Source organism: Bombus vosnesenskii, unplaced genomic scaffold, assembly GCF_011952255.1.
Source record: "Bombus vosnesenskii isolate JDL3184/JDL3185 unplaced genomic scaffold, Bvos_JDL3184-5_v1.1 scf7180000013294, whole genome shotgun sequence".
In the NCBI taxonomy this organism is placed as follows: Eukaryota; Metazoa; Arthropoda; class Insecta; order Hymenoptera; family Apidae; genus Bombus; species Bombus vosnesenskii.
Window position 1 is genome coordinate 685865 of NW_022882945.1, and position 27545 is coordinate 713409.

General features: G+C 36.3%; 1 protein-coding gene across 7 annotated transcripts in view; it reads right to left on the bottom strand.

The window, feature by feature from the left end:
* LOC117233040 (small conductance calcium-activated potassium channel protein) overlaps positions 1-27545 on the bottom strand; it is a 235997-nt gene that overhangs the window by 40916 nt on the left and 167536 nt on the right. For all 7 annotated transcript variants that reach the window (XM_033492925.1, XM_033492924.1, XM_033492923.1 and 4 more), the window contains one exon: positions 23407-23823. In XM_033492925.1, the coding sequence (XP_033348816.1) occupies positions 23407-23784 (378 nt within the window). In that variant the 5' untranslated portion in view covers positions 23785-23823. The remainder of the gene's footprint in view (positions 1-23406; positions 23824-27545) is intronic.

Here is a 27545-nt window from a genome sequence, read left to right on the forward strand (position 1 = left end):
AGGAAAAGAGTTAAATCTTTTGGCTATCGTAAAAACAGGATTTGTATTATTTGGTCGTTATAAGAGAAAAGAGGCTAAGTCTTTTATAAGGAATTAAGCCTTCCAAGAAAATTTGCTGAGCGAACGGAGAAATAGAAAGAATATTCGATCTATCTATTCTAAGAAACAGTTATAAGATATCGAAAGGTAGGAATAATATTTAAAAAGTATAAAAATTAGTTACTTAATTCAATTTAGAAACTTCCTTGAAAGTTCATTTTTCTTCATTATTTGCCATTTAGTTAGTTTCTCGAACGAAAATAATATCTACGCTTATATTAAACCAGAATTCGATTTACTTCGATCGCGAACTTAATTACGTATGAAATGTGAAGTGATGCCTGACATGGTCCGTGCAAACCACCAAATACAGTCTCTAATTTCTATCAAAGCCTTGATAAACGACTAATTTTGCGCGAAACACACACTAATCTAAATCTCTCAGATACAACGCGTAGCATCGATAAAATCATATCGCGATATCGGTCGCGAGGCATCGTATTTATTCGAAAAAAATCAGCCAATACTTAATCGGACTGCGATCATACTGACACGGCATCCCTCGTGTAAATCAATCTTAAATTTCATTCGTTCTACCGATAATAGGATTTGAATCCCCCTACGATTTCATCCCTCTCGAGTCGTTTCATCAACGCCACGTACATTCTATTTTCTGTCCACGATGAAACTGCATGTGGATTCTACACAAATGTATAAAATCTCGTACTATTCTATTTTTTTCTAGTTAATGCAGAAATAAAAATATAGATATATGAAAATCTTCTACAATACGATTCAACAGCACAAAGGGTCTCTCGTCTCCCGATGCTACCAACTGCTGTCTCTTGCATGGATCTTACGTAATATATACTTACACCCACACGTTCTGTTTTTCCGTATTTTACAACCACTTGTATTCAATTCAGACAACCTACGCAACGTTCTCACATAAGACATACAGACGTGTGAAAACGGCGCTATGTACATACCGCCTTGATCACCTAAAACCTTAGCTCAGACAATTTATTCTTCTCTCGTACTCCAGTATATTCTTTGTTATACATTTTACATTCGACAATCAGTATTTCGCTATAAACACTCGCAACAAATTACCATACGTAGAAGAGAAAAGTAGATGTCTGAAAGATGGTAAGGTAAGACACACTTCTTAAAAAATGATAAAATGGTAGATGGTAAATTTTAACTAAACCGTGTAGTATTTTTTGTCTAATACTCGCAGACAGTTTCTGACAGCGATATTATGTTATTTTACACGAATCTAAAATGTCTGATTAACCAACGATTTTCCTAGCAACCTATAGCGGCTACAAAATGTATTGAAATACTATCGCATTTATTATAGCAGTTACATATTAATTAATTATGTCTAAGTATTACATTATACGTAATAGTTTCATACGATTACAGAAATTCGACACTATGCAAATGAAATGAGTCAGATAAGAAAAACGGTTTATTGAAAAATAAGGATATGTGACGATACTTTCTCTAGCCACTGTAAGTGGATTATTAAATTTCATACGAGACCAGCATGTACCTCGATACTTATGAAAATGACTATGCCTCGCTAAGGCACTCTGTAGAGCTGCAAACCACTTTAAACTAGCAAATATACACAACAATATCAGTATGTCACTCGACCCTACGTGGAAATTAACTGCAACGCTGGCAAAACGTTAGGATAAAACGCCTAGTGGACACGAGGCCTGCATCCGGGAGCCTCGAGCAGCAATTTAGAGTGATTTTAATACCGGGATCGCCCGCAGCGGAACGTTTATGCTCTGCACATTCACGAGCCCGCACTTCACGCTGCTTGCTCGTCTACCATTCGAGAGCACGCGTTGCACGCTGCTTTCCTCTTTCGATGTTTATCCGCTTGGCGTACTATACTATACTATTATATAGGTACATACTTTGCTTCTTACCGCGTGTACAACTACGCGATACTAATTTACCATGGATTTTAGATTATCGGAATCTGCGGATCGAGATTAGTTATGGTTTCAGCTGGACGTATTGTTTGCAGCGGACGCAGATTCAGCCGTTATTAGGTTTGTTAAACGATCGCGAGACGAAAGGCTATTATTAGTTCCGGAATATTAGCTCTCGGACGATTGCTCGACAAACTAAAGGAAATTATTGATTGCTTTCCCCTTGCTCGGCTTTGATTAACGTTCGTTAATGAATTTTAAACGAGGAGTTGACATTTTTATAAAATAAGGGGATACATTCTTTCCTGATCTATTCACGACGTATGGAGAATTCGGACGAAGTTTAAGCTCATACGTGATTACGATTGTCTTACAAAATTATTATTTACTAATTGCTGAGTAAGAAATTTAGTTAAGTAATGAGCGAATTGTTTCTGAAGAGTTTCACATCAAATAGATATAGGCGAATAGGTACGAAACTTGTTACAGTTCTGCAAGAGAATTCATTAATACTGTAACTTGTAAATCTATTAGTGACTTACTGCAACTTGCAACTTTATTAATGACTTGTAAAATTTCAATACCTTAAAATCCCACGACTATCACAGAATAACGTGAATGGTTCCTTCATTCAGTGATTCATTTAATCTTATAGAATTGGAGAAATATTATTTCTGTTATTCTAAGATGATCTTACCGACTAATTTATAACGAACACATATGTAGATATTCTCTAATTAATTTTTTCTATCTTGTTTTCGAAAGATCGATATGCAAATAAGTGATGAGTCAAATTTAATGAATAACAGTAATTACGCATAATTGCTCCACGCTTTGTTTATTCCATTATGTACTCTTGACAAACGTGGAATTTCGCTTTATTAATAGTCCGCTCCAATAATGAAATACTCTAACATAATAATCACGTAATTATCGGTAACATATTGCCAACCAACACGGACGGGACGCATTAATAGATTCAATCGTGCACGCGATTACGGTCAATTTTCATGTCGAAAGCAAAGATTAAAGAATTCAAACATAGAATGTTACGTTATATCGTAAAAATGTTTTGCTTTACCGTAGTCACGACGCAAAGCAAAGAAATCGCGAGAAGAAATTCGCCTTGTACCAAGGCGAACGAAGTATTTTCTATCTTGAATCCCTCCACTCTGCTCTTTTTTTTCTTTTTTCCATCGAGCTGTCGATATTTGCAAGCGATGGAGAAAATAAAAAAAACGCGAGCTTCAACAAAGAGCGCGACGGTCTATGTAATTTCTCGCAATATTCCAAGCCTCGATCGATCTCTCTCTTTTTCTCTCTCTCTCTCTCTGCATTGACCCGATATAGCCTATGATTCATGGATTTTGCTAATTGAACCGTGTATACTGGTTGCTTATCATTATACTCGTTCTAATAGAGCCGATCGTTTCGTCCAAATAGTCTCACTGCGAAATCGCGACTATGATGGATATTGGGCTTTCTATGGAAATCTTGATTGTAATTATCATGGAAAAACATTTGCTAAATAAGTACAGGTTCTATATATCGTTTGTAATATTTTTCTAATTTTGGAAATTTGGACCTTTAGCCGCGATCCTATGCTCAAGTTTTTCTAAAATCACGAGAAACCGTTTCCTCTGTTAAAACGAGAGCAAAATCGAGATATAAAAATCCGAATACCAAGACGGAATAAAAATGAGGAACGAGTTCCAATTTCAGGATGTTTGTAAGTTATTACAAATCGGAAAGTAGATTTATTACATCAGAATTTAAGACGGATCCGTAAACTTAAAAAAACTTTCGACTACCCGGGAACAACGTAATATTCCTTGTATTTGCTATGAAAATCTGACGGCGTATATTTAATATCGGGCGAAATATTTTGCAAAGTTTTATTCGATCCACGAGCGAAATGATACGCAAATATTGGACTAATTCGATATCCGGAAATTCACGGTGCACCCGTCGATATTTACATGATGGATATTTCGTGGCGATTTAATTCGGAAATCTCAGCCACCCAAACGAAATGCATAACATCGAAGTCGAAATTTAATAAAAATTAAAGAAGCCAGAGTTGAGGCACTGTTCAGAAGGGTTTCGGTCGAAATGAAGTTGAACCGTTTCCACGTAATTACCTGCTCGTTAACATAGCCTGTGGCATATTCTTAATGAACTGCTGAGCAGTCACGCGGCATCATTGTAATTCGCTCTAGAAACGTTGTTACTCGCTTTCAACGCTTCAAATTAGCGGACTTTTTACTCTTCTGATGGAAAATTTAATTTCGATGCAATTAAAAAAAAAAAAAAAATAATAATCCTGCGTTGAAATGATTTTAACATGAAATTCAAGGTTAGAGGTCGTTGAATTTAAAACTTGACTTCTTTTTACCATTGATATATTGGAGTTTTTAATTCTAGCGTTTCATTAGTAATTACATCTCTTAAATCTTCGTTTGCCTCTCTATGATAATATCCCAGATCTCATAAAATTTACGATAAAAATTCTTAAGATCACTAAGATAGATTTGAGTAAATAAAATTTTACAGTGACGGATAATTGAAACAAAGGATAATATATTTGATAGTTTGCTATAAATACTCTGCATTGATTTTAACGACTCTACGACTGTCTTCTAAATAGGGAAATTATTATATCTAAGATATTATTAAAATGATCTCTGTATCACTTCATACACCCCAATCTTCCTATACATATTCACAAACATTCTTCGTCGCTCACAATAAACATTTTAAACCTAAAATTAACCCAAAATTAAAGTTAAACACCCAATATGTTTCTAAATCCACAACAGCCTTCAAAGACCCAAAACAATTATTCCAGCAAATCGCCGACTCATTTATCAACATCCAACCCCGGCGTTTCGTCATTAAACACGGGTGCTGCTATTGTTCCAGCAAACTACCACCATTATCGCAATCAAACAAACTGACTACACTGTTCGTTTTATAGTTTACTCCGTTTAGTAGAGCGAAAGCAAATAATCGGTTGGCTAATATGTCGTATCGCGGATTCAGGCGACTAACAGAGTGACGCTTCATCGACAGGTTCTCATTCGAACGCGGTCAATTTTCTCTTCTACCGAAATCTGCCTGTGTTTTAGCCCGGAAACTTTCCTAATTTCGACACAGTTTACTGCGTTAGGCGGTCTGTTTACAGCAAACCCGTCGAGAGAGCGCGAACCCGGACGTTTACACGCTCCTTTGGCATCCTAAATTTTAGATTAAAGTCTCGAGCATGCTTAACACTTTGCGCCTCGAGAAAAGTTCCATGGAAACACGCGTAGCCTCGTATCGATTTCGGGCATGGCCATTGTACGATGCGATACCATCGACGAAATCGAATTCTAGTGGCGGTTGTGATTCGGCGGAGGGAACGTTGATAGCGAAATCCGCCACGTTTTACGGTGACTCTAACGCGAAATGTGAAACCGTATCTCGAAGTCAGCCCGATTTTCCGAGGTCGGATTGCGGCGGAAATCTCGTGGTTTTCAGTATTTTAATGGATCTTGATGTATTGGTTATTGCTCTTTTTTATTATGGCTGTATCGTTTCTTGTTTGTATCGGTTATGATCAATTGTGTTTTTCACTGATAAATTCCCTCAGATCGAGGAAAGATATAAAATGATTGAAAAGTATAAAACGTTCTATAAACGTTTTTCTGAAACTGAGAAAGTGGAAGGAAGAATAATAAATAAATGGGAATTAGAGAAAAGCAGCACTGATTAAATCGAACGAACTTCGAAGAATGATGTGTATTCCTTATTTGTTCTTGAGTCCAATGGATTCGACCGAATGTTACAGTAAGCTTGTTTATTTCGAGCTAGCGCTATTTGCAGAGTGAGTTATTGGAATTCCATCTAGTCGTGTAATTTATATGATTCGTGATTTTTATGGTCCTTGCGTAGAATTTATGCGTAAGCTGCATATGTACAGGGAAACGTATAGAGAAATCGTAAATGAAAGATTTCCAAAGGAGAAAAGGCAAGTTACTACCAGATTGGCTCGATCATGCGATCATATATCAAAACTGAATAAACTCTCTGAAAAAGCTATCCTGTCTTTGCCAATATTACTGAAACTAAATTTTTGTTATAGGAAATAATTATTACAGAGCCTGAAGTATTTAGATAAAATATCCGTATTCATTAAATTCGCGAAAAGAACTAAAGAAAAAGCGAAGAAATAAACACAGTAGCTATATTATACATATAGGTACACGTAGTGACTTATAGAACACTATTTGAATGCTTGTTATTTTATACATCTTATACAAAACATTTTGAAATTAAATCTACATCGAAATTGACATATTATCACACTTTGACAGATATTCACACTTTAAGCTTAAAATTTCAAACGTAAGTTTTTCCACTTTTGAGTGTTTAATAGAGCTATTATTAGTGGAACGAAATAATACTATAAACTCACATCCAGAAAGGGTGAGTTACAATTAGTTCACATTTACTTTCAATGTTTCGATTATTCAAATATACGAAGAAACTTTATTTTAAGGTTTTCAGTTATATTGCTGTTCTTCATAGTTGAGTACTACAGGAAAGTTACAGAATTTTCAGGTCACGAACGGGTTCTCCACCTTCATCCGGAACATCCGATAGGTAACATAAGTCGCAGCAATTTGCAATTCACGGGAAATGGATTGGCCAAGCCCGATAACGGATTGCACGTATCATGAAAGTTATAAATAAACGCATTTAATAGGCTGCAGGCTGCAAGCCTTAAGATTCACAACGTTTCTATGGTGACGACATGATCCGTTCGTGCGCATGTCGGTTTCGTCCGTGAGCCAAAGGAGAAACCGTGTGGTTCGGTTACGCCCTTGGAAAATTAACGTGAATACGCTTATGCCTGGACATACCGGACCGGTCTGCAAGCGTCCTCGAATCTCGATTGTTCGCCACGACGCTGCATCGTTCGCCTCGAGTCTCTTCCTCTCTATAATTAATCGATCCTTCCTCGTTAATTTAAGGATTCATCAGAAGCGACTGCCTTGACAAACAACGGCGCGATAATTAATTCGATCGGTCTGCCTGCTTTTCATTCAGCTGCATAACAATATGGATTATTCGCTGAGATTACGAAATAATTCGTAAATCATTCGACCAAGCTACGAAACAATCGAACCTCTTGAAAGCTCCACCTTTAATATATTTCTCAATCTTATTAATCAATTACACGGTCAGCGTGCGATTTCTAAGAAAATTAATGACTCTTCTATAAAACTTGTCGTAAAAAGCTAGAACGAATAGTCATAAATCTCGAGATAAGTTTTAGGAAGAATTTTTGTAACACTACTTTTCCATATTTTCCAATTTACGGAGCTAAGTGGATCATTTATTTTGTTGGAGTTACGGCATCAATTTCCGATGGATTGTTTAAGAAACAATTTTCTCTCTGGCTCAGAAATTTGTTGGATGGAAAGTGTGTTTCCTTGAAGATATTTTTTAATGGAAGTTTACACGAGACGTCTCACTTTTTAATCTGTCCGCACAATTACTTCGAACCGTGTTACATCGAAATAGTCGTTAATTTGAATAAATTTTTCGCTGGTTACACATTCGGGCCAATAACTGAATCAGAAATTACATACTGATTTATAATATAATTCAGCTGAATATAATATAAAAGAGGAGCGAAATATTGCAGAGAGAAGCTACGCGAACACGAGTAGAACCAGACGATGTGTAACCAGACAAGCTTTTTTTAATCGACGCAACAGAAACCATATATCCTTTTAAAATTCACCTATACTTCTCTCTTTAGAAAAGCTGCTTCGTTAAATCCTTTATTAATATATTATTTCTATCAATAAACCTCAAAATCTTGCGTTATAATACACATAAAAATGAAACACAAATACGAATAAAACATGCAAAAACGTATAAAACCCTCTATAAAATATATGAAACAATTGCGTTGCTTCTATCTCAGTACCATTTTAATATTCCATTGCTCTTGAATTTTTTTCAAGAAACGACGATCTCGAATGTTGCAGTACACCCGCCAAGCGAGCAATCGACCGTGATAAAATCCACCATTTACGAGCACCTTTCTGGCTGTACATTTCACCGTATCAAACTTCCACAATAATTATTACATCGTGATTCACGATATCGAGTGACCATTTCGGAAAATGCGGTAGAAAATGGCTCGCGCGTCACCGATTTTTGACATTTCGACGAGATTATTTCTCGCAACTCGCACGATGCAAGAACGTTGGTATGGATGATAGCTAGGGGAAAATAAGCCTGCGAAGGGTTACACGTTCGCAGTCTCTTTTCGAGTCGTGGCAAACGAATGGGATGAAATATGATCGGGAGGGAAACGCTGCGAATAGTTTTACACCGGAAACGTAATACCTCGCCAGGAAGGGCAGAGGCCGCTGAATTTCGAGATTTTGTCGATCGATGATTTATACTCGCTACGCGATTCGCGAAATAACATGAAATGGACACGCTGCTATTGTTTAATATCGACCACATATCAGTTGTATCCTATGACGTCGTTTTATAGGGATACGATAATATTTTAATAGTATTTTGTCCTATAATATTAATCTATTAAAGAGATAATATCATGATATTTGATATATTGCGGATATTTATGCAAATTCATATTTTCACAGGTATAATTAAAATTTGTTTCAGCAAATTGTTATGGTATAGAGATTACTATATATTTTTCACATTATGTGCATTCTGCGTATTTCTGCATCTTCAAACTTTTCATGAACGCATAAGAATCTGCAGTCCAATGATAAACAATGTACATTTACATGTACAATGTACATGATAAATGTACATTTAGTTGTAAAATTGAATACAATAAAGACAACTTCTAAATCTTGGAACTGTTTCCCTATACGAGATAGAAAATGTGACTTATCGTGTTCGCCCCATGTAGCAATGTTATTACACAACCTGAATACACGAAATAACGAGCAGGAATTCGAAACAGCGTTAGAGTAGCTTCTCTTTGATCCAGCAAATATTCACAGGGTCTGCGATAGAGATGTAATTGAGGCTCGTATGCAGCAGCCATGAAATTAATTATCGGAAACATGTGTATACATCCTGAAAGACAAATGAAACGGCTCGCTAGTTGTTTGTTGTAAGGAAATACCTCGTGACGGGGATGATATTGTGGCGTGATAAGACGTGGGAGGGTACATCCAATGCGAGAGGCTTCGTTATATTTAAATAATTTCCCACGGGACATCGATTCGAATCAAATGCGACATATCATATTTTATCTTCCCCTACCTAGTTCAATTTCTCTAACATGTCAATTCTCTTTGGCAAAGATAAGAGGTTTTGTATACAAATTTTACGATATAATACGAATGATGATTAATGATAATTTCGATCGATCTGTCAATACCACCGTATACATTTTTGAATAATTCTCAAGTATGTAGAATACAAATTGCGGTAAATAAACGATCATGAAGTAATTCAAAATTCAAAGGGTTTAAGCAAAACGTTCCAGGGTGATTTTCTGTGACAGGGAGGAGTATGTATATAAATTATTTATTGCGTGTTTTTGTGTTAAAGCAGAAGAATTAATTCATTATGGAAGGAATGCAATGGTTCGATATTTGTTCAAAGTTACGATATATGGAACAATTCCGGAAACATCAAAGGGTGGAAGAAAAAGAGTATACTTCAAAGGATATATATGCAAAACAAAAACACGCAAAAGGAAAAAAGAGCGAAGCCCAGTTGCTCGTTTGCTTTCTTTGACGTCGTAGAAAGAGTGAACGTAGGCTGCGAGATTACTAGGCGAAACGTACGAAGAATTTCCAGATAGGAATTTCGTTTGCTAGGAAATAAGGAATGCTACGCAAAAAAAATTGAGAAACAAATGAAATTGAATTCCATTTGGTTAATTTCTTGTCCACTTGCAATTTTTATAACAGCGAGCTGCGATGGTATAATCCTTTGATGGTTTTTAAATACCAATTCCTTTAGAAATTTTATTATACAAAATGTACAAAGACCTATGTGTGCTGGGGAATTTCTTTTGTTTTTAGTAGAAATTCACAAAATTTTTTAATGTCTCATTCATTCATTAAAGACCAGCAAGCAGTGAAATAACGTGCAAAAATTGTACGAACTCGTTTAATTTCAAAATGAATTCTCGTAATCAACGTTATGGAACAAGTAGGACGATTATTCTTCTCAGCAAACGAGGAAAGATTACAGATGGTTAAATCAACCAGTGGTCTAATGACGGTGCATTTCGAGCGAATATCGTAGCATGAGCTGTATCGTTGATGCTGCAGCCAACCTAGAGTTTCAGCTGAAATTTATTACCGTAGAAAGTTTTATCAGCTGCTAGACTTAATCCTCTAAAATGAGTGGCACTCCGGAAAACATGTCAAACCCGCGAGCGCGATAAGGAAGCGCTTCCGGCCGATTCCCTCGAAGATCGCTTTAACGCTTCACAGTTTACCCGAAAGGAAGACATAGGCGATTTGTGAGAAGGTTGTACCGCGATTTGTGGAAACTCATGAAAACTTAGTATCGTGATAGGGTGACACGTCGAAGGATAGATTCTGAACCATTTTTGCTTCGTAGAATTTGACTTGGGAAACTTTTTACGTTAAAAAGGATTAAGTTCAGAAAGACTTAGCTTTACTAATTTAAGATAGAATTTTATTCCACCGATTTAGAAGTTTTGTCTAAAAAAAAGTTCAGTTTTAGAAATTAAGAGTTTAACACGATTTTTTAATAATTAACAAATATAACATTAGCAAATAGGATTTAGGTTAGGGATAGGGAAATTATTTTATATTTTCAAAATTTATATCGAAAGACTATGTAAAAGAATATCGATTATATTACATAAAATTCTTACATTCTTGTTTATAAATCACTACCGATTCTTACTAGGAAAATACTATTCGCGAAATGATCGATGGAAATCGTATTTTAAATTACGAGTGGTTTGACTCAGAACTGTATGGGAAGCGAAACGAAGCTCGGTGCTTTCTGAATTCCTCAAATGACAATATACTTTCACCACGGGAGCCTATCTAGTCCTTGTGCCGCTATTTTTCCTCCTCCTCGTGCCATACCAAACGGGGCAGACTCCACGTCCAAAATCGTAAATTGTCGATAGCCCTGCAAACCCTTCCAGACTGCCGCGTTTTGAATTGCAAAACAGAACTCCAAGTAATCGCAAACGAACACAAAAGCGTCGAACCGTTTCGCAAAGCTCGCTTCGAAATCGTGCTTCGAGCCAAGGGGTGATAACACATTTGACAGAAGGGGATTTGAACTCAAACAACCAGCTTTTTTTGTTCTCCTGCCCTTTTCCGTTTCCCTTATAGATTAAACATAACTTAGATCTTTTACAGTGTTTTACACGCATATTTAGTTCGAATTTCATCGAACATAAGAGGCATATAAATTTAACCAATTTATGAAAGCAACACATCGACAATCATATAAATTGTTTTCGAATGAAACGAGCATTTTTGATAAAAATATTAAAATGCATTTTACATTTCACGTTCTTACGTAAACAGATTCAGGAGAAATCTAATTTAAAAACGGTTTTGGTAGGGAAAAGTTCCGCCAAATCTGGAATGTGTTTCACTTGAACTAATCTTTATAACATAATAATCAATTGAAATAAATTTGTTTTTAAGTAAAGCCAGCACTTTTGACGAGAATAGTTTATATTTTATATTTGACACTACAAAGAAGATAACATTTTAAGGTATTTCGCAATCGTTCGTGGGATGATTAGAAGTTTAAGCAAGTTACACAGCTTCAAACCCAATAAATACTTCTTTGTTCATGCTTTCTGAGTTGTCTTCCAACGAGGTGCAAACAGACAGAGCGAACAAAAGGGACCACTAGTTAGAAGGATTAAAAGCAAATTAATCTTCTTGTCGGAATATCAAGTTCCATCGAAGTTTCTTGTTATCGCGCGGAATGAACTGAGAACCTCGTTCCATCGAAATTTTCTACTCCCTTCGTAAGCGTTACGCGGTCGTTTTTGCGTCGTGAAATTCGGGAACACCCTCGTTCCTATGTTTATTCATTACCCTCATTAATAAACGTTAACGATCTTCGTGCAGTTCGGCGAACCTCGAGCAAGTCGTTTCACACGAGCAAAAACGACCGGTTGTAATTCTGAAGTTTTGTTTTCTCTCGTCTGGAAGAGCGATCGTGAGGATAAGAAATAGACGAGCCGAGTAGTTGATACGACTTTCAGCCCCTTCTTTCGTTCTTTAAAAAGCGCCAGGGATCCTAAACTTTTATGAATATTACAAATCCAACGAATAAAATTTCTTTCAATTTAGATAATTCTGATTTCGTTAAAACTATCCTATCGCGTGAAACGAATCACACACAAGGAAAATGAAATTCGGTCGCTTAGATTCAACTCGAAACTTGATGATTAGTTGTTCGGTATTGTCGTTGATGGAAGAATTAATGTTTAAATTAACTCAATATCCAATCAAAATTTTTAAATTGCGATCCGAGATTATTTCATCAAACAACGAAATTACTTTCTTAGATACAGAATGCCGAAAATTAATCTTAAAAAAGCTTGTCTTTTTTAATTAGTGATTTACAGTTATATCGATCACTGTAATAGATTACCAACGATTCAGTTGAAATAGTAAGCTCAGTTTTACAATACCTGGAAAAGAGGGGTCTGTTTTACAACTTTGTGACAGTTTCACATTTTCTTCCCTCGCGTACCTCTTAAATACTTCGTAAAACACAGAATGTACTAATGACGGTTCTGTTTGCAAACTCTTCGTTACTGATTTCTGGAGATCTTCGAGTCACAAGACTGAAATATTCGCGAAATAAAGTTTGTTATATTCCTCGTACAGAAGTTTCTTTTTTTTTTTTGAGCAAAAGATACATTAATGTAGAAAATATTTTTTTTGAATTGTTGTCTTCTCTTGTCGAGTGGTGAAAATGTTCTCTGTTTCAGTATGCAACGTGTCTAAATTTTCTTTTCTTTAAAAAGCATAGTGCAGAAAATATGATAAGTCGAATTGTTTATTTTTTTTACAGGGAAATAGTTTTAAAATTTAGAGTACTGACAATTATATTTAAACAAAACTATCTTTCTATTGGTATTGGATACGATTCGTAACGAAGGAAACCAGCAACCTTCTTATTCCGTTCTTGCGTCAGATATCTCGGTTTCCACGACCGATACAGGCTCTCAGAATGCCACGAGTCCTTTTCTCGGCGACAATCTGCTCTACAGGGTTTGCATGTTATGCGAGGATTAGGATCACTATATTTCGTGGTGTTGGTGGCAGTGGCGAGATACAAATGGTGTCGGAAAAAAATTCGAGTGCTTTTACCCTGGCTTTCTGATAGGGATTAGAGAACAAACCCGGTGCACCGTGTCGACTTATCATCGACTTTTTGCGATTTTATCTAGCGAAAATTCTTTGTACATTGAATAGTTGAAATGTTTAATTATCAGCCGTAAGAAAACGAAGAGTAAACTCTCAATTAAAAACATGAACTTTGTAAAGCTTTTAAATGAATTTCCTTCAGAAGATATTGCAATGTTAAAATTACATACACTTGGAAATCCAACGATTTTCGATAAATATTTTATGAGAAATTTAAAAGTGCAGAAATGTTTAGATTGCACATAATATGCAAAAATATTAAAATATTAAGTTTAATACGATATTAAGCGAAAAGGACGAATTTGCAGATTGGAGGATGGTAGAACAATAAAAGATCGGCATAAAAAATTTCACGGATCTAATGGTGAGCATCAGCCATAAAAATAACTGACCTGAAAACTTTGGGTTTGATGGATTCGTCTTCTTTATCAGCTTCACACTTTATTCAGCTTTTTAGAGCTTATTTAACGAGCGGAAGTATAAGATGCGACAATTTTTCCGAGATCCCTTATATTCATAGAGTGTGATAAAGATATCACGAAGAAGACATAGATATCAATAAACGAGAAACATTCTTTTTCATTTAAAAATAGATCTTAATGTTGAATAATTGTTAATAGAAATCCAAAGATGCAAAACTGGGATACGAACCTATTTCCATCATAATCCTTTTCATCCACTACGTATATACGTATACTATGTATAAGCAGTAAGGTACACAATTAGTGTTTATAATGACCCAGCCAGGATGCGGCACACCTACGTCCATGACGCTGCATTCACATGGTATATGCATAGCGACGTACGCTTAGTTCCCATGTCCATATATGGTGGAACATACCATATTGCCTGTAACTTTAGAACACTAACATCGATTTCGTAAATCACAAAGAGCCGTGTCGTACGAGTTATGGAAAACTAACAGATCTAATCGTTGAAATTAACACACTTGTTCGTGCAGAAGACGATTACAGGGGTCCGCGTGAATAATTCCTTGGTCAAGTTTTAGTATTAGCATATTATGGCTGTTTGCTCGCGCGCTTAACATAGTGAGAGATTCAACAGGATCGGCTCAGAATTCAGGATCAAAGCTAATGCATTCTGTTACTTCGCGGGTCACGCTTTGCGATTTTGATTGGATTTTATGGAAACATGCCGCGACACAGGAAACGGAACACGTCTTTGAAACTGTTACAGACACTATCCGCTGAATAAAGATTTGTATGTCCTTTAATTGACTGGACCACCTTGTATACGGTATTGCGGCAAGAATTTCACAGGCCTCATTATTAAGATATAAATTAAAATTTTACGAAATTAAATAAAATATTTTATTGCATTTTATAAATATATAATATATGTACATAATTTTAGTAGATTTTATTAAATTCCAATAACATATGGTTTCACACGAATAAATCTTAGGGCAATGTGTCTTCAGTTCTTTTTGATACAAACATTAATTTATGAAATAAATTGTTTAATTAAAGCTACATTTGTTAAATACGTAATGAAAGGTTTTAAAACTAGTTTTCTTTGTAATTACGTCATCGTTCGGTAAACCAGATGACAAAGTAAATGGTAAAATTCTGGAACACACAAACCACACCAAAAATGTCAACGATTTTATCGGATTCGTTTTCACCATTTTCGAGAAAGCACCAAGAAAAAGGATGGAACCGTATGAAGTTACAGATAGGGAGGAAGATTACGATCGGACGTGCGGGACAAACAAGCAACGGAGCGAGTTTTATCGCAGGGACAAATGACGCGAGGGTGAATTGTTGTTTTGTTGTCGTAAAGGTTGCAACGGCCCCTTATAAAAAAATCGGTAAGACACGATAGAAATTAATAGAAAAACGTGGAGCGAGCCAGTGAGTGCGGTCTTGGCGCCAGAGGGGATATTTCAAGGGGGATGCACGCCAACGAACATGAACTAGATACTTAAATTTACCTCCACCCCGTTGGTCATTGGCGACTGGCCAATGATACGTGCTGCATGTGGCTGCCACCAATCTACAGCGGTTATCTCCGGTATCTCATATAATAATATGTGTTACGGTAACTTTCCGCTCTGGAACTGAATTTCCTGCAACTACGCGGACATACCGTAGACAGATGGCGGGCAAGGAATTTCACGATGATTTCGAGAATATTGGAATATTTTAGTTTAAATATATTATATTTTAAGTTTGTTGGGAACTTTTTAGCATAATATTTGAAAATTGTTGCCTGAGTGTTCATGAGTTGAACGACAAATGAAACATTTACACATGTTCGTTTCAATCTCTTGTTTTATAATATCGTATAACTGCAGACGGCATGGAGTCTATGCCACGGATTATGCTTTCTATGTCACGGATTATGGTTTCTATACCACAGAAACAAATTATACTTTTATACAAAAATTCAATGTGGACAATAAAATTTCTACAAATCAACGAAGTGCTCGGATACTTACAATAATGTAAATGTGTTATGCGTTAAACATCCTTTTTTAAAGGAAGAACATCGAAGAGCCCTATAATTTCGGAAATTCCATTGACTCGACCGATATTCGATCCACTTTAACGTACCATGTACTCCAATATAATCGTACATCCTTGTATAGTTTTCGATATGCACAAACTGCGTTAATAGCATTTCCTATCGGTATAATATTCCCAGCAGCGAGTTGCACTCCGTTCCATCGTTAGATATGCACACCTACGCTTCGCGGATTCATAATACCCGGTACATAAAGCACTATGCTGTTCGACGGACCGTATAAACAACCGGCGAGGATTTATCGTTGACGAATATTGACTCCGCTTCATTTCGTCCTAGTCGGTTTGTCAAGAAATAGGACGCCGTCTCTAAGCAGCTCGTGATAGGAAAACCAAACATTTCGACGCAACTGCGTATCGCAAACGTTTACACAGGCGTTCACATAATTCGATACTCGACTCTACAACGTGACTTATTGGATTCGAATCTTCCGGATTCGCTCATTCTTTTCATTGGAATAGTTGGTATCCGCGACGAGAATAGAAGCGAGTTTAAACACTTGGTGTTGTAAAAATATCAGATATCGTAGCCTTTATAAGACGAATTGTAAAAGTTGTGGTATAAAAGTTAATATCTTTAATTAGAAAATTTTGATTACGAATAACAATTATAAATGACGACGAAAAAAATTCTGATCATTTATATTGGTCACTGGTAACCAAAATTAAATTTTCGTCGTCGACGATTACTCGTAGACACGAAGATTTTAATCATTCATAATCGTTATTCATAATCAGATCAATTAAAAGTTAATACTTTCTAATCGTTTCAGTTTTTGAGTATTTTCTTTGAGATTTATTGATAACTGGCTTCCATTTGGATAAAAATTATTTTCTTTCTCGATGACTTTTTTCCAAAAAATGTTAAAAATAATTATTATTTTGGATTTCTGAATAAGATAATATACGACACGAATAGCCATTTTAATTAGATTATATTAATAGATAGATATATTAATTAGATTTTTTATTTTTATACTAATTCTTTATATTTTTACCAACAAAATTAAGGAAATGGAATTTAAATAGATTCCATGTACCAAATATCATAATAAATACTCTATTTTAGATATTTTGTACATATTTTCGTATTATACGCGTAGCGTACAATTTTGCACTAAAAATTTCTCAATACGTAAGTTAACGTATAACAAGTGTTAAATATACTATTAAAGATGTCTACAAGTGTTCAAATAATTTTCTGAGCCTGTATTTAAATTTTTCATAAATAGATAAACAACCACAGTTTACTGATCTCACTTTGGATAAAACGCAAATGAAAGCAATCTTTACATCTTTCAGTGTGAATAACTTATCCATGATGTACAAACCGTAAAAGTGTAAATTCGTCCTAACGTAGGGATTTCAGGAGAGTTTAAACAGTATGAAGCATTAATCTTCAGGTTTCATGAAACGTGTAAGCCATTTGACTTTGTTAATTAGTGAGCATTTTGTTCCATGTTTGTCACACGTGAACTGCTCGCGAGAAACACACGAGAGACTCACTTTTGTTGGATTATTCTGCAGCAACTAGCTAACTACTTTCGCCCTTTCGGAGCGTTCTTCGCATTTGTCTTATTCTTTTTCTTACTGTCCTTATGTTTTTTCGTTAATGATAGTCGACAAATGCAAAGGAGTTGATGCAAAAAGAGTTAATGTTGCGCGCACAGCGAGGTGAAAGAGATGGGACTTGTGTTGATTTGACGCGTTTCAGTTTACGAAGGTATAATTACGTAGAATTAGGAAGTTTTTGCAAGCTTTCAATTAATTTTTTTATGTTGATTAATTTTTTCAGAGATATTTCAGGATATTTCTTAATTTTTTAAAAAATAATATAGAAGAATATATAGACGAAACCACTAACGACCAACTTTAATAAATTTCATTGGCCCATAGCCTCGTCTTTATCGACTGTATGTTGTCTAGTTTTACTGAATTGCGTTGTCTAATGCAGTATGGTATTCCTCTAGTTGGAGACAGACGAGGCTAAAATAAAATAATCTATTCGATCTTGTAAGACTTCTTTTAGAACGACTCAACTGCTTCGTAATAACGTTAGTCACCTGTCATAATTATGACAGTCTTAAACGAATTAAGGGACAGAATCTACTAGTTTAAAGAATGTCGATATAATGGGAAGAAGTGGGTTTCCAAGTGAAACTTTAGGTTCTCTACGTAAAATTTTCTGACGAATACGTAACTTATACGTCTACTCTATAAATGTCAATTATTAAATCTATCTAATATCTTTGAAATTCTTAAAATTTAAAAACTTATAGAATGATAAATTTTCTAGTATTCTTAGAAATGGAAGCAATTTCCCGTGAAACCAATACCTTCTTTAACACGAATCGAGTACGAGTGCGATTGGTACGTTTAATGGCTCGATGTATTCCTTGGGAAACCATAAATTCCACTTGGATGAAGAAGAGGTATTATCGCAACATTTGAATATCGACATTTTCGATTAGCGTAGTAAGTATCGGTTTATCGAGCTCTTCATAGTATAGGAAACATTTGTATCGAATTCCAGAATTTGATCATATAAATCTGTACCTTTGAACCAATATCAGATTCCATGGAAACTATTATACGATACGAGCAACTCTCCATTTGATCCGTTTTTAAAGTCATTAGCCATTAATTGCCAATTACTAGAAATTACCAGTAACATTATCCGTATTATTAAATATCTTTGTCTGTAATACATTTGATAATAAATCAGATCTTTCTCTCAGTAATTTCACAACTCGCGAAAATCAAATTTTCCACGCGATTTCAACGCAATACCACGGTACAAGAGAAATATGTAATGCAATTCCTCGTCTGCTTTTCAAGGGCTAGATATTCATTTCCGGGTTCTGCCACGTGCTCGCCATTTATTCTTTGTGACAGTGCTCAGCCGCGAGAAACTTGTAGAAGACAATCAACCAATCACGATACCAACGTTCGAATAAGGAAAAAGCCGTAACCAGAGCAGAACATCGGCGAGCAACGACGCATGATCGAATTTCCGGGACGCCAAACCCATGGGATCTTCTCGAAAAAAGGATGATGTATAGCGATTTATTTGTCTTCTCGTGAATTGCCATTTACTAACTGGAATTCATTGGTTAAAATTCAAATGTATTTATGGCGTTAACTTCTAGTAACGATGGTTTTTTTGATGATAGTGTAGATATTTCAATGTTTGAAGGTAATACGGATTTCTTTACAGTTTCATCTTACTCGCGGTTCTCCTAAGTGAAACATCTTCTTACATCACTTTTTCTTATCTTTCTCGTGCCAACAATGACACTTCCATATTTTTGTTCCACGTTAAGAAACTATATCTTAGCAATGACAGTTTAAATGAATATCGAATTAGTAAAACTTGCTGCTAATTTCATTATTTATTTGAAATTAATGCTACAAACATCTGTAATAATTGTCTTTACTCCGATACATTTTTTAATAGAAATTATTATAAAGTAAAAGAAATTTTAATCTAACGTCTTTCTAAATTTTTAGATTTTATGAAACACGCAGTAATATGATGTGCATATATAGTCACACGAATCCATCGTATCTAGAAGAGCAATGCATAAAAAATGAGACACTCAATGTTCGTGCCGGATGTTCGATTTTCGAAATTTCCTCTTCGAGGGATTTCCAGTGATCCGCGGTATTTGCAAGTCGATGCACGTATGTGCTACTGTAAATTTTCGAGCTCTTCCAAGCGTTACGCACGTTTCCAGACGAATCTGATAATCGAGGGCGAACAAGCGTAAATATCTCTGTGAGTTTCTTGAAAGGCGAAACGCATATACGGGGTGTGTTATCGGTGTACTAAAAGTAAATGCTGACATACCTTACGTTCTTTACATCGAATGTAGCCGTCTTAGGTTTACCGACTTCGTTTACTCGAAATCAATTTTATCGCGTAGATCGATCTGAATTATTAATACACCTTTCACATAATATTTGTTCACTAAACTATTGAATACTATTTCACTGTCGGTTACTAAATTCTCATTCAATCGAACGTAACGTAACGTAACGTAACGTGACATGAAAATTTATGAGATTTTATGAATACAGCAAAATAATAAAATTATAACAATACATGGAAACAATGTTGCACGATCAAAATTTATAAATTTATATATGGCAGAAATATAAATTCTGAATGTACAAATTTATCATTTTTTATATATGTGAAATATCATTTCGTAATAGAAATTAAAAATTTCTCAGATTCTTCTACTATGTGTAAAACAAAGAATTATTTTTCATTTTTCTTTATCCAATTCCTGCGACCAATTCAAAATTACTATACTCTAAACGTTTCTTCTATAATATCAGAAGCTTCTATCAGCAATCCGCTTCATAGTTTATAGAACACCGTATATAAGGGATTCCGGTCGACCAGAGCTCCCCTAAAATGTATGGTTTGGCCCAGAATCCCGCCAGCATATTCGAGGCCAGAAAGAAAGGGAGCAATCGAATGCACCCTCCTGGCCTTCTTTCTCAAGCTAGCTGAGACACACATAGACACACATACACACAGAGCAGAATATTTCCTTCCTACTAGTAGTCAAGCTTCCCACTCCATTACCAATATTGTTAATCTATTCGTTGCTTCTTGGCGCCAGTTCAGAGAGATTGCCACGGTTAACAGCGTAATTCAGTCGTCAACCGTGTTCCTTTGCTCACGCTAGATTTAACCAATCCGACGGCCGATGATTAGCGAGAGGATGGAGTAGGTGGTTGGAAAAACAGCGACATCGTTGACGTTTCCGTTGAACCGGCTGAAAGATTCGAGCGATCGAAAGAATTCGGAAAATAAACAACACAATAACTCATGCCAAATTGGATTGACTCGCGCTATCCTATTTATTCAGTTGCTGTGAACAGCTGATTTATTGCGTTTCAGGTATATCTCATTTTTGAATATACAGACGAAATAATGGATTATTTGGAAGATTGTAATGTTTGGGATGGGAAAAGGAGTCTTCGATAGTTGTATGAATTTTTTTATTGGTCGTTGGGAAAATATATCATACGGATTTTTTAATAATAAAAAATTGATTTCTAATAATGAAATTGCAATTTCAATGAGCTATATCGTAAGATCCTAAGATATTGCAAGTTTCTATAGGTTGAGATTTATTTTTACTTGAGAAAATTTATGGCAAAATTTATAAACAATCTATGAAATTATGATTTTAATAGGATATTTCTACGTAATTAATTGATTTGTTAAGGAAAATTGTTCGATGCGTTTAGATACGATACAAGAAACAATCGAGGAAATATTTTTACGGTTAATGTGAAGTAGAATAAGAAATAAAGCAAAATAAATGGAATATTCTCTGGGATTCTCTGCAACTGTCTATCGACGCTCACTCGTAACATTTAATTAACATATCAGATTGTTATTTAATTGCGGGAACGGTGACTTAAACGGCTTTGGCAACACTTTCAACGTGGCAGACATTCAGTTTATCGAATCGCCGGGCCCGTTGATGGGCAAAATGCAGGTTAATTGAACGAGACGCGAGCAACTTTGAATTAGCGGGAAAATGACGAGCTTCGAATCGAACCATTTAAAAGAGACCATTAAAAGAAAAAGCTACATCGTTGCCAAGGAAAGCAATGTCGGTGACATAAAATGAACGAATCACTCGCTTTCATTTCTAGGAATATTCAATCAGCTATTCTTTCTATAGAATTATAATACGAAATTTAATTGGAGGAGATTTCCTACTTAAAAAAAAAATGAAATTAATTCTTAGCACAAAAAGAAGTTTCTTAATTTACGTTTTTAATGGAGTAACATCTTCAGAGTTAGCGATTTGGCACTTGAAACGGGTACTTATGTCGTTCCGCTAGGAAAACACGTGATCATCGCATTTCTAGAAACTAGAAACGTTACTGGTAGACACGTTTAATACATCCCTTGGGACATAAGCTACTCAGAGGTAAGATTAAAATTCATCGTCACGCGCATTTAACAATCGTGTAATGAGAAAACATAAAAGCTTTCTCAGCTTATCTCTCGTCATTTACTAAATGTTTTTCCTACACTAGATGTTTTTCGTACGCTAAAGCATTATAGCAGCAAAATATAAAAATTGCACGAAGGTCACTTCAAAAATGTGACGTTATAAGATTGCTTCAATGTCAATACAGTGCTTTATACGTTGATATGTTCTTCGTACGATAGTAGGATAAAGAAAAATATCAAGGATTAAAGAATACGCAGATAAGAAGAAGCGAATAAAAATAAGTGTGAAATATGCAGATACAAAATGTGAATATCAATGTGATACAACAAACAATTGAACAGTGTATGACGCGACGAAATAAGCATGTTCGCAACAAAGAACTACGCATTTGAGTCGTATACCGGAAAATTAAAGAATGAAGATAGTAGTCGCGTCAAAATATAGCCATTGAGTCGTAAGCGCGTCTTATTATACGCTAAATGGCCGTAGTCGTTAATTCCATAACGAGAGCGTGACTTTGAAAAGTTCCGAGCGGATTTACATAAGGAACGCGTCAGCTTTGAACGCTCAGCTAACGAGAGAAACTGATCGCGAAGTTGGCCGGCTGAATCGATTAAGAAGTTGGCAAGAAAACCCATACCTGAGCTCGTCTTCTTGCACTCGCGAAAATCTGGAGTATAGAAATGGAAACGGTCTGTTCGTAGCAGACTCTGTTTTTTATAGTAGGATTATAGCAAGCATTCGAGAAAATTGAACGCTTTTAAAGTTTCCGTGGTGCTGATAAAGTACAGGCTCTTATGCAAATGATCATAGTTCGATTAAGAATATCGTTGCATCTAATATTCGTTTCTTCCATAAGGTTAATTGAGATTACATTCTTTTAAACGAAGTTAGGTTGCAAAATAACTTCTAGGGAACACGTACTCGTCGATTAATGATTCGATACTTGATGAAACTATGTCTTTATGAAACAATTTCCACCCACAAGTCTCAATTTCCATACGAACTACTTAATACTTATTAAAATTCGCTAAAAAATCAGATGTCGTTTATCAGTTTTGATAACCGTAGTGCATTTAATCTTCGATGAAATTTGGAAGGAGCTCAGGCATCGTTTATCAATATCGATAATTTCACACCATTCAAACAGCATTACATAATTAAAAGTCGCAAGAAAATCAAGCACCATCCATCAACTTTGTTAATCGTAAACCATTCAATCTTCGTTAAAATTCACAAGAAAATTAGGCATCATCTGTCTATTTCGATAACCGTAAACCATTTAATCATCGTTAAAACTTACAACATAATTAAACATCATCTACCACAATGCGATACAGCTGGCCAAACGTTAACGACCTTTCATCCTGCACCAAACCCAACAGGAAGAGCCCCAATAACCAAAGCAAACGAAGAATGATCATCGACTCACCTTGGTGTAGACTCCGGCGCTGGACAGTTCGTTCTCGATGACCATCACGATAATGCCGAACATGCCCATGACGAGCGCGTAGTCGCTGATGCGTTTCCGCTTCTCGAACAGGGCCTTCCTTCTGCCGAGCCGGTAGCCAACGTTCGGTTTGTGCTTTGAGCCCGGTCCTATGCTGCCCGATGGTCCTTTCACCTGGCCACCGCCGGCTAGCACGCGGTCGTCCACGTACCGTGGGTACTCCGAGTGGACGCCGACCAGGGCGATACCGGCGTCCTCGCCGGTTCCGGTAGCGCCACCGCTACCGCAACCAGCACCCCCGGCGCCACCCCCGGCGCCCCCCACGCCGCCCCCACCGGCCACGCCACCGCTGTTCTTCATCGCCCCCGGGATCGAGAGTGTCGACACTGGCTTCCGTAACTGAAACAACCAGGGGCACTCTGTTAACAACAATAATATAGCTAGCTGGATTCTACCTACGGCCTGGATCATGGCGATGGAACGATGGTGTTCCTTGAGAAGGGAAAAAATGGTGGAAGAGGATATTGTTGGGATGGAAGTTTATTAATAGACTACAGGTTTTTATGCATTTACTGGCCTGAAGTTGAACATGCAAGAATATATAAAATGTTTAAAGCACGGTATTTCTTGTAATATTTAGTAGTTAAGTTATTTAGATTCCACTTTTCTCATTTTATATTCATAAAAATATGAATTTGCATAAACATCCGCAGTCTGTTTAATAGGGTTGCCTCAGGTGAGACGATTGAAGGAAGAGGTATTAAATGGAGGTGATTAGAAGACAGCATGGAGATACGAGAAGTACCGCTCTCTATCGCTGACCATATTTGTCATTCTGTCATGTTTACATATATAACGCTTGTGGTGAATAGGCGTGCTTATCTCTGTTGTATTGTCTATGTACTGTACAGTATTATGCAGAAATTAGAATATGACTGGGCAAAGGAATGCGGGTCTGATTGATTACTTTTGATAAATCCGATACAATCTTGAAGATAAGCACGCGTATTATCACAATAAGATTACATGTGTAGTGTAATGACGAGCGATGGCGAATAGCACGTAATTGGCTTGCCCCTGTGCTATGTCATTAACAATCTTCTCATCAAGGATAGCGATGGTATGGACTGGTGTACATAGTGGGATAGATTTTGTTGTGTGATGAAAATTAGAATAGAAGAAGATAAGATGAGTAGAATATAGAATACTACGTAGATTGAATTTGATAGAAATTAGAAACTCATTGCAAGGATTTTTATGCGATAGGAAATTTATAGGTTTAGAAGAATATACCTAATTGAAGAGAAGAAATGCTTCACGAACATATTTCTGAATTAAAATTCAAATTAATTTGAAGACTTTTATTGGTGTACTTTTTCGTTGGTGTTTTTTAACATTACTTTAATTCTACATAAATTGTATAGCATTAACCTTGTAAATAATCCCGTAACGTAATATGATGAGAATATAAAATAGACCATATAAAGGAATAAAATAATAAGCCTTTGTCTGAAATTATTAGAAAAGACAATTCTTTGAAATCAACTGACAAATGGAGCAAAATCGTTGGAAGAAAAGGGTTCAACACGTCGACTTAATGTCAGAAATAATGTGCTTCTGAAACGGGAGTCTAGTTGAAAGGCAGCGCACCAGTGTTTCGAGACCGTCAAACCAAACGGAGCTTTTCTAGGTTAATGCCACTTGCCTGAGCGAAGAAGTAAAACAGTGATGGTTCGGAAGAAATGTGCGGACATATGGTGGCAAAATGCTTATTGCAGTGTAAACCTCGTTGCAAGAAACGTTCGAAACATCGAAGGAAAATGATCCACCGTTAACGAAGATATAAAGGATCGCGAAAGGACGAATCCCACGGAAGAATGAAATTAGATTATTACTTTAAATTAGATTATACTTCGTTTACACTAACGTCTACTATTTTCATATCCAACTGTGGAATAATTAAAAGTATCGTTTACTCTATTTCTATAAAATTCGTAAACTGTAACGTTAAGACACGAGAATGATACTTTTTACTATTTTCCATATATACTACTACGCAGATTTTTTAAAATTTAAATAGCACAGCTTGCATTAATATAGACAAGTTTCCTATCAATTCAGAAGGATCTCCTTGATCTAACTTATAATTCAAAAATTAAACTAAGAGACGTAATGTAATCAGTTTGAAGAAAACATTAGTCGTTCCTCGATTGTCGCCTTGTCTTTATTATCCAATAAAATATTTCTCCATTCGAGCAAACTCCTTGCTATTGCTCTTTTATAACGGCAAACAGAATTTGTCCCGTTAAGTGTAAAATATTAAATGGTCATAAAAATCGTGCAAGTTGTCGAATCGGGCGTTGTTCCTCGCTTCTGCGTTTAATATGAAACCTAATCGGGAAGAATGCGGGGACGAAGTACGAGTATGAAACAAGAAGTTCAAGAAGAAGATAATGGTGAATCGTTTTACGTGTAGATTCATACGGGACGTTAATTCTTACTTAAAAACGAAATAAGACGGCGGTGCTAAAGTTTAAGAGAGCGATGTTCATGGTTGAAACGTTTGATGAAATAAACACGGTAGAAGTAAACAGAAGAGAATGTGGAAAGCTTGGAATTCGGAGCGACGACAGGCTACGTTTACGAGCGTAGCACGATTCGGTTCGCGTGAAAATCCGGTCAAGGAGACATCGACGACGATCGGCGTCGTCCCGCGTGAACCTTGGAATCTCGATTGGCGGAGATCGATCGTGTTTAGTACATGCTGGTAAATGGTAAGTGGTATTCAGAACGGAAAGCAGCGACTTCGAACGGGAAATAGCTTTATTCCTAGAGTGCACTTTCAACCTATGAAAAATTGAACAAGATTTTCTACATAATAACGTAACATAATGGCTCTGTATATGAAGAGTATTCTACCCCTACTGCCAGAGGGATGAACGTTGGAAAACACAAGCCTCGAAAATATAGTTGATAGAACGAATATAACAAGGTATAAATAATATAAATTATCTCACTTACTTTTATTTACACATGAGGTGTGTCTATTCAAACAGTGAAGTGAGTTTAGTTTACATTGACCCCAGTAGAAAATTCTAACCTTCTCTCTGTCCTTTAATCTTTCTTTGCCTTAATTACCGAGCCACACGCGCAACAGAATTCTAATTATACGAAGCGTACAACAGATGTTATAATATAGTAAATTATATAAAACTAGAACAGTGTCGCGTTACAGAATTAGCAATTAGACCGCGCAACGTTTGAATTAATTCAACCTATTTCCTCCATAAAACGAATTACAAAGGAGGTCATATTACGGAAGCAATGTAGAAAAAGTAGTCAAGCTTCGACGTGAAATGCATTCCTCTCCATTTCCGTCTCATGACCCGTCCGCGCGAATTAATCTCATAAACCCGTCTGCTCCAACATATTCGCAAAATTTTTCCCTAGATCCAGTCCTCGTCTTGAAAAAAGAAACCAAAAAAAACCAACTTCTTCTTGGACTTTTTCATCCGTCTCCGTAACCATTGTCTGTATCATGAAACGACAAAGCGTACGTACCAGACATTCAGCGACGTTTAGCCGTCCCTTTGTCACCGACCGACATACGGTACGACGAAACACGAACGAAAATTCCGCGCGTCGAGAAAGTTATCGTTGCGCTTTTAATAGCGCGTGACAGTGCGCACAAAGGCGCTTTCGTGGAACAATAACGTAGGCCGAAACGCGCGTCCCCGTTCCAGACAACGAAATCGACCAACAAAGACTGCCTCGTGCGCTAAATTGCATTTCCATACTCCAAGAATACCGATGCGCGCGAAACAACGAATATTTGAACGTTAAGAGTGACACCGTACGGAAACCATAGCGGGGATGTATTCATCCTTTCGAAATTACGTGACTCTCCATTTTGCACATATACCTGCTGATCCGTAAGATCAAACACGATCGATAATGTTGTTAGTCGACAGATGTCTTGTTGATCAATGATATTGATCGTGCCGTACAAATATTAACAACATTACTGATCGTGTACGATCAACATTGAAACGATAATTGGTATTGTGGTTGGAGATTGACGAATCTTCTGATACATATTTTGAAACGTTAGCGTTAATTGT